At 35.5% G+C, this 9,826-nt stretch overlaps 1 protein-coding gene across 1 annotated transcript; it reads right to left on the minus strand.

The window, feature by feature from the left end:
- Window positions 1–2,768: 2,768 nt before the first annotated feature.
- Window positions 2,769–7,181, minus strand: LOC147806878 (uncharacterized). Its single transcript, XM_087168623.1, has one exon. It carries the CDS (start codon window positions 7,179–7,181, stop codon window positions 2,769–2,771), a length of 4,413 nt encoding a protein of 1,470 aa, XP_087024749.1.
- Between the last annotated feature and the right edge of the window lie 2,645 nt (window positions 7,182–9,826).

The following is a 9,826-nucleotide window of genomic DNA, read 5'->3' on the forward strand; positions in this document are numbered from 1 at the left end:
TCCCCCACGCTCCAATCATAAGTCACTAGCGCATGGTCGTAGCCGTTGGACCACGCTTATACGACGTTCGTGCTACTGAGGAGCATTAATTACCCTCTCCCCGTTAGTTAAGCAAAAGACATGAGGGGTGACTGCGACCTCCCTAATCTATCTATAAATATTTACTTAAGTAGGGTGGTTTGGTTCATAGAGGCCTACTTCCATTCCGAGTTTGAAAATTATAGCTCAATATTCAAGGGAGTAAGGCGGTCTTGAAATTTGAGCCTTTTAATCACCAATTTATTTTATTTAATTTTTTAATCCGTTGTGCGTTCTTCTGGAAAGAAAGACAATTGTTTTTATACATAGAACACCTTTGCTATGCTAAACTGTCTTGAAAATATCGTAAAACAAGTTTAGAAAAATAATATAATTTAAACAAACTACTTTTCCGGGTTTTTTGCAGTTTTTAAGCATTATTTGAATTTTACCGAATAGAAAAAAATATTTTTTATTTATAGAATCCCTTAAAACATCGATAAACATGTTAAATAAATAATATAATGCAAAATAAACAAAAGAAAAAAAAATTTCAAAATTGACCACAGCCGAGGTTCGAACCCGGTCCCCCATGCTCCAATCATAAGTCACTAGCGCATGGTCTTAGCCGTTAGACCACGCTTATACGACGTTCGTGCTACTACATAGCTTTAATTACCCTCTTCCCGTTAGTTAAACAAAAGACATGAGGGGCGACTGCGATCTCCCTAATCTATCTATAAATATTTACTTAAGTAGGGTGGTTTAATTCATAGAGGCCTACTTCCATTCCGAGTTTGAAAATTATAGCTTAATATTCAAGGGAGTTAGGCGGTCTTGAAATTTGAGCCTTTTTCCCGCCAATATATTTTATTTAATTTTTTAATCTATTGTGCGTTCTTCTGCAAAGAAAGACAATTGGTTTTATACATAGAACACCTTTGCTATGCTAAACTGTCGTGAAAATATCGTAAAACAAGTTTAGAAATATAATATAATTTAAACAAACTACTTTTCCATATTTTTTCCAGGTTTTAAGCATTATTTGAATTTTCCCGAACAGAAAAAAATATTTTTTATATAGAAATTCCCTTAAAACATCGATAAACACGTTAAATAAACACGTTAAATAAATAATATAATGCAAAATAAACAAAAGAAGAAAAAAATTTAAAAATTGACCACGGCTGAGATTCGAATCCGGTCCACCACGCTCAAATCGTAAGTCACTAGCGCATGGTCTTAGCCGTTGGACCACGCTTATACGACGTTCGTGCTAGTACATAGCATTAATTACCCTCTCCCCGTTAGTTAAACAAGACATGAGGGATGACTGCGACCACCCTAATCTATCTATAAATATTTACTTAAGTTGGGTGGTTTGCTTCATATAGGCCTACTTCCATTCCGAGTTTGAAAATTATAGCTTAATATTCAAGGGAGTTAGGCGGTCTTGAAATTTAAGCCTTTTTCCCGCCAATTTATTTTATTTAATTTTTTAATCCATTGTGCGTTCTTCTGCAAAGAAAGACAATTGGTTTTATACATAGATCACCTTTGCTATGCTAAACTGTCGTGAAAATATCGTAAAACAAGTTTAGAAAAATAATATAATTTAAACAAACTACTTTTCCGGATTTTTTCCAGTTTTTAAGCATTATTTGAATTTTCCCGAACAGAAAAAAATATTTTTTATATATAGAATCCCTTAAAACATCGATAAACACGTTAAATAAATAACATAATGCAAAATAAACAAATGAAAAAAAAATTTAAAAATTGACCACAGCCGAGGTTCGAACCCGGTCCCTCACGCTCCAATCGTAAATCACTAGCGCATGGTCTTAGCCGTTGGACCACGCTTATACGACTTTCGTGCTACAACATAGCTTTAATTACCCTCTCCCCGTTAGTTAAACAAAAGACATGAGGGGTGACTGCGATCTCCCTAATTTATCTATAAATATTTACTTAAGTAGGGTGGTTTGGTTCATAGAGGCCTTCTTTTATTCCGACTTTGAAAATTATAGCTTAATATTCAAGGGAGTTAGGCGGTCTTGAAATTTGAGCCTTTTTCCCACCAATTTATTTTATTTAATTTTTTAATCCATTGTGCGTTCTTCTGCAAAGGAAGACAGTGAAAATCTCTTCTTTTCCCCTCGTGGCCGAATATCTTACGGTGTGTATATATATAATTAAACACATCATCTAAATTAAACGAAGATCTTCAGCTGCTTAATTAATTTATTGAAAGTTATGCAGCACATTATTTACACAACTATTCTAAACACATATATAACGAGAGTATTTATCCCAAAGAAAAGTAACATGTCAGTCCTCGATAAAAGTCCCGCTTCTTCTAAAAACGACCAACCTTTATCCCTCCTCTCTCCCTTCTCCTTCTTCCCCCTTCCTCTCTTCATAGTAAGTATCGTTTTCAGTTCGCTTTCAATCTTCACACGTCCCTTCAAAGGAAGCACATTCGTCGCCTTAGCGACAATGCTGCTTCACAACCTGCCAAAGATATAAAAAAAAAACAAAGCAAAATGGGAAAAACAAACACAAATCACGCAGGCAGAGGAGCTCTTAAATATGTAGCTCCCAAAATGGATGTTTTAATTCAATTACAAATGATACAATGAACTACTAATATATTAATAACTATGTAAAATATGAACTAATATATAAAGCTTATAACAATGATATAAATCTATGCACGTAAATTATGAACCTACTACATAAACCAACATTTACTTTGTCATTGCTATCCTAGACAACGCGTCGGCATTTCCATGGCAAGAACCACGACGATATGTGAGAGTCATATTGTACCTCTGCAGTGCCAAAGCCCATCTTGAAAGCTTAGCACCATGAGGCACGCTGCTTGTAAGAAAACTCAGAGGGTTATGATCCGAAATGACTTGTACTTGTGCGCCAAAAATCCACGTGTCATACTTCTTTAATGCCTCCAAAACACAAAATGCCTCTCTTTCTATTGTGGACCACCTGGCTTGACAAGGGGTTAATTTTTTGCTGAAAAAGGCGATCGGCATTTCTTTGCCATCATCTGCGGTCTGAGCTAAGCAAGCTCCTATAGCTGTCGCTGAGGCGTCAGTGTATAATTGGAATGGTTTATCTAAATTAGGTGTATGTAAAGAGGGCATTTTTACCAGTTCACGCTTGAGCTGTTGGAAGGATTGCTCTGATATATCATCCCATGAAATATTCGTTGGAACGCTTTTCTTTGTTAAATTTGTTAAAGGCAGCACTTTTTCGGAGAAATTGGGTATATAATCTCTATAATATGATGCTAGTCCTAACAGACTTCGGACCTCATTTTTGGTAGATGGTCTGGCTATACTATGAATCGCTTCCACTTTCTCAGGATCTGGAGTATGTTTTCCGGAACCTATAATGTGTCCTAGAAACTTCACGTGGCATCTGCCAAAGTCGCATTTCTTCAGGTTTATCGTTAATCCAGCTCCTCTTAATGTGAGCAAAACTTGACTGATATGAAAAATATGATCAGTCCAGGATTCAGAAAATATGGCTACATCGTCGATGTATGAGCGACAGTAATTTTTATGTCGTGCCAATACTTTGTCCATTGATCTCTGGAACGTGCTTCCAGCATTTTTCAAACCAAAGGGCATTACTTTCCATTGGAAATGTCCCGAATGGGTGACAAAAGCTGTGAAAGTCTTATCTTCATTTCTCATCGGAATCTGCCAATAACCTTTTGTAAGGTCAAGTACTGTTATGAAATTGGCTTTTCCGATTTCAAACAAGAGTTCTTTAGCTATTTTCATGGGATACGCGTCGGGGATAGTGAAGCTATTCAAAAGTCTGTAGTCGACACATAGCCTGACACTTCCGTCTTTTTTTGCTACACACACTACGGGATGAGCCCATTCGCTCTCGCTTGGTTCAATAAGATTCCAGTCCAAGAGTTCCTTTACTTGTCGATCGACCTCATCTTGCAATCGGATAGGAACTCGATAAGGTCTAAATTTCTTGGCGGAACAATCTGCTGTGACTCGAATCGCGTGACCGTCCACTCTAGCATGTCCAGGTTTGGTATTAAATACATCCATAAATCTTTTCAAAACTTTTGACAAATCTCTCCTTTGTTCAACCGTCAAATCTTCAAGTCCCTTATCTAGTTTATCAATATCCCCAATTGATACATTAAATTTATCAGCAGGAGCGTAATGCAAGTCTCCAAAGTCATCGTCTTGTTCGAATACAAGACCAACATAATTTACTCGGGTAACGTACGGTCGCAGTTTGTTGATATGTATCTCGCGAATACTTCCATCTTCCATTTCTACTTTGGCTGAATGGGGTCTAGTCATTTGAATTAGTGTGGCGGGTCCACTCCAAGTACTAAGAAGTTTATGTGAGGATGATGGTATCAACACGAGGACTTTATCCCCAACCTTGAATGATTTCTCTTTTGAGCGAAGATTGTATTGAGAAACATAAGTATCTTGGGATACTTTCGAGTTTTCAGATGCTAGTTCATGGGCGTCTTTGAGTTTATTTATTAGATCTTGTAAATAAGTCTCTACAGGTTTCGATGCATTAGATGGAATTGTTTCTCTACCTATCCACAAATCTTTCAACAGAGCCAAAGGTCCAGGGGGTAACCTTCCATAAACTAATTGAAATGGGGAAATACCGGTAGTGCTGTGGGGAACTTCACGGTAGGCAAATAATAAATATGGCAAATGTAAGTCCCATTCTCTACCATGTTGTTGTATATTTTTGTTCAGCATATTCTTGAGGGTCTTGTTCCATCTTTCAACGGCACCCATGCTTTCCGGATGACCAGGAGTTGAAAATCGCGGCGAAACCCCGATGACATCTAAAAACCCTTTTGTTAACTTCGATGTAAAGTTGGTTCCTTGATCGGAACATATCACTCTCGGGAACCCGGTTTGTACAAAAATTTTCATTAGGACATTACACGTAGTTTTCGCGCTTATCTCCTTCACTGGGATAGCTTCAGCCCACCTTGTGCACAAATCAATTGCACAAATGACGTATTTGTGTCCTCTACGTGATGGTGGTTCTAGAGGACCAATACAGTCCACACTCCAAATTTCGAATGGTGTTTCCGGTCTTACGATCGGCTGAATTGGGATTCTATCTCGATAGGTGATCGGTCTTCGTAACTGACATGTCTCACAGCTCTCACAAAACGCCTTGACATCATGTGTTATGGTAGGCCAATAAAATGAATACTTGATGCGTTGTTTCGTTTTACGTTCACCTAGGTGACCAGCAAGTGGTATTTCGTGGGCCATTTTCAACACTTCTTGTCTTTTGCTCAATGGAAGAACAACCTGGTCCACCTTTTCACCGAACATTGTTTCGGAATGCACCAATATTCCATCTTGTATTTTATAAGACTTTTCATTGTCTTTCGCCCAAATCCACACATTCCTCAATTCTGCATCTTCCTTTTGTAGCCTTATGAGTTCAGCTCGATTTTCGTTTTCCCATTCCGTCCCGTTTTTGGTGACACCATTTATCATAGAAATATTACTCATTGGGTTTTCCAAGGACTGCACCTCGGGCTCGTTTGGTCTCTCGGAACTTTGTTTTGAAATAACCTCGGCAATTGCCATTTTATGAATCTGCACATTATTTTTTAATGCCTCGTAAGCTTTAATGCTGAGCAACAAATCGTTGACAAGCTTTTTCGATACTGCACATGAGATAGTAACATTCCCATGCAACTCATCATCTAATTTCATTGAAAAATTCCTTAGAGGTGTCATTTCACTTTCCCCAAAAGCAGATGAAATTTCAATCACTCCTTCTCCGTCGGAATGTATATCTCTAACAAGTCCTTCTCGCACCACTGAAACCTGAGCACCTGAATCTATAATCCCCGTAAGGGTCTGATCACCACACCTAATGCTTACCATTTGAAGCTTATCTACATCGAAACAGTCCTTTGCTTGTTTTGACACCGGTGCTGTAATTCTGGCTGTCAGAACTGAAGAATTGACTTCATTTTCAGTTGTGGATGATAAAACCAAATTGCTTTGAGCATTTGGACCATAATGTCTTTTATTATCATTCTTTGGGCATGTTTTGGAGTAATGTCCTTCTACTCCACACGAATAACAAGTCGGCTTGAATGATCGCCTTGGACCTTCGTACCTTGAAGTTTTTGGAAATTGTTGTTTCTGATGATTACTGGAATTTTGAGGAAATCTATTCCTAAAAGGTCGCTCTATAGGTGGAGTATGAGGACAGCTCTTGTCAGGCAATTTCTCTTTCGAAGCTCGTTTTTGCGTATTTCGAACACTTTCGTATTCATCGAGCTTATCTGCTAGCTTGGCTGGTGATATCAACTTTGACCATTCATCAAGGAAATGTTCGCGCACTTCATGCGGCACTCTTCTTTTGATTTGATCCGTGATCATCAAATTCTTTAGAGCATCGAAGTCGGACACGCTAAGTCCATCGATCCACTCTTGAAAATAATTGGTTAATTCAAATGTGAAATCCCTCCAAGATTTATCAGGACTACGCTGATGTAGAACAAACTTTTTCCGGAAACTTTCTGCGTTCATCTTGAACCGCTTTAATAAAACTGCTTTGATGTAATTATAGTCTTCGAAACTTTCCTCGGATTCCCTGGCAATCATTTGCACTATTTCGGCCGGCAATAAAGTCAATAAAACAGACACCCAATCTTTTATCTCCACTTTTGTGCGTTTTGCTTGTCTTTCAAATAGCGATAGGTACAGGACTATGTCATCCTGATTTAATTTAAATTTTGGCATCAACCGAACTAATTCATGACTGAATTGGCTACTATTTTCAACTGAGTTTGATACTGTAGCTCCTTTTGACTGAGTCTCAAGTTCAAGTTTTCTTAACTCAAATTCCATTCGTTTTTCTTCTGCTTCTACTTCTCTTTTCTTTTCTTCGGCTTCTAATTCTCTTTTCTTTTCATTTTCCCCTTCCATTCTAGTATTGATAATCGTTTCTAATAAATTTTTCACAAAGCTTTCTTCATATGCTTTACTTGCCACTATGACAGATTTTAAATCTACTATTTTCATATCGTGGTCTATACTTTCTCCCAACTCTTCTGCCAAACATCTTAAATCTTCCTTTCTGCCCTTGCCAAGGAATGCCATGATGCTTCCTTATTTATTTTAAACTTAACCTCAAAATTTATTAAAATGTTTTTTTTTTTTTTTTTTTTTTTTTTAAACTCAAAATTAGAATCTGAAATTTTAGGCAGTAAAATTGTCAAATTACTACAATTTAAAATGAAAATAACTTTCAGAGTATTGCCTTATGGGAAGAAAAATAAATTCAACTATTAAACGAAACTTAAACGTTAATTACTCTTCCAACCTCAACAATGTTTCTAAAAAAATACTTTAGCACTGCTGTTTCATATTACGTAAAATATAGTAATTAAATGTATTTGTACCCTCTAATTATACATACATACAAAAAAATGCACTCATAACAAAATCAATACAAATATGATATACAGGTTCAACCATTAGTGCAGTGATAAACTGTGACACGAATTATCACACTCATATAAATTTCTTTAACCATCAAGAACATATTCTATGTTCTACATATTAAAAGTGAAAACAATATAATATGGAAATCAAGGATTGAAAACCAACTCTTATCTTATATTATAATTTCTGTTACACTATGAATATAAGTTGAGGAGAAAAAAAAAAAAACAAACAATATATATATATGCATTTTTTTTTTAATACAATTTGTTTACCACATCAATACCACAAAAAAAATATATATATTTCAATTAAAACGATAATATTTTCTACAATCCGCAAGAAATATAAAGAAATCGTTTTAAAACCTATCCCTTTTTATTCATTTAATTTATTAAATGTATACACATTAAATCCTCATTTTTTCTTTTTTCTTTTTCTTAACAAGCACAAGATGTCTGCAGAAAGAATAACATACACTTCTCAATCATAAAAAAAAAATCTGACGCCAGCATAAATAAAACAAAGCAGAAAGAAAAAATCGTCTTCTGAACTATTCTTTCCGACCTTGAAGCCGGAAGCGAAACTGATGAACATTCACTTTGAATATTTATGAAGCTGACGATTACTATTTAATTTGTTATTCGATTTTCGGCACAATAGTATTTATACTTAAGTAAAATTTTCTATTCCAAGCTGAACTCCATTTTTTTTTAAATAAAAAAAAATATATAACCATCAATAAGCATTCGGATAAAAAAAAATATAGAATATGAGGAAATTCTCTACTATCATAACGCTTCTTATTGAGTGAGAAACTCTAAATTAATAACAACAAGAACACACTCTAAAATAATTTCTACTTGAACGCTTTTGTTCTGACAATAATATAACATGAATAACTTTCTTTCGTTATGTGATATGCACTGCCGTGCTTCCAATAATAATCAAAACAGAATTTAAAAAACCACAATAGATTCAATTTAATCAAATAAAAATTCCAATTATCTGGGACGAAAATTAATACAACAAAATTCTTTTTATAATATGCTATCTAAGTACTCTGGCGAGTAAAAGAATTCTCTTTAGAACACTGGCGTGTTCGTTCTCTGACGAGTAAACTAATGTTCCAGGTTGGAACACAAACATTTAATTTTCATTTTGTATAATTTCGCCCAAATAATTACAATTACTACTTAAATTTGTGGGAGCATACATTTACATAAAAATGAGCTCTATCCTGCCGGCTGCGCCAGTGAAAATCTCTTCTTTTCCCCTCGTGGCCGAATATCTTACGGTGTGTATATATATAATTAAACACATCATCTAAATTAAACGAAGATCTTCAGCTGCTTAATTAATTTATTGAAAGTTATGCAGCACATTATTTACACAACTATTCTAAACACATATATAACGAGAGTATTTATCCCAAAGAAAAGTAACATGTCAGTCCTCGATAAAAGTCCCGCTTCTTCTAAAAACGACCAACCTTTATCCCTCCTCTCTCCCTTCTCCTTCTTCCCCCTTCCTCTCTTCATAGTAAGTATCGTTTTCAGTTCGCTTTCAATCTTCACAAAGACAATTGGTTTTATACATAGAAAACCTTTGCTATGCTAAACTGTCGTGAAAATATCGCAAAACAAGTTTAGAAAAATAATATAATTTAAACAAACTACTTTTCCGGGTTTTTTCCAGTTTTTAAGCATTATTTGAATTTTCCCAAACAGAAGAAAAAATTTTTTATACATAGAATCCCTTAAAACATCGATAAACACGTTAAATAAATAATATAATGCAAAATAAACAAAAGAAGAAAAAAAATTTTAAAATTGACGGCAGCCGAGGTTCGAACCCGGTCCCCCACGCTCCAATCATAAGTCACTAGCGCATGGTCGTAGCCGTTGGACCACGCTTATACGACGTTCGTGCTACTGAGGAGCATTAATTACCCTCTCCCCGTTAGTTAAGCAAAAGACATGAGGGGTGACTGCGACCTCCCTAATCTATCTATAAATATTTACTTAAGTAGGGTGGTTTGGTTCATAGAGGCCTACTTCCATTCCGAGTTTGAAAATTATAGCTCAATATTCAGGGGAGTAAGGCGGTCTTGAAATTTGAGCCTTTTACCCACCAATTTATTTTATTTAATTTTTTAATCCGTTGTGCGTTCTTCTGGAAAGAAAGACAATTGTTTTTATACATAGAACACCTTTGCTATGCTAAACTGTCTTGAAAATATCGTAAAACAAGTTTAGAAAAATAATATAATTTAAACAAACTACTTTTCCGGGTTTTTT

This window comes from Parasteatoda tepidariorum, chromosome 7, assembly GCF_982258835.1.
Source record: "Parasteatoda tepidariorum strain Cologne lab strain chromosome 7, Ptep-v5.0, whole genome shotgun sequence".
Lineage (NCBI taxonomy): Eukaryota > Metazoa > Arthropoda > Arachnida > Araneae > Theridiidae > Parasteatoda > Parasteatoda tepidariorum.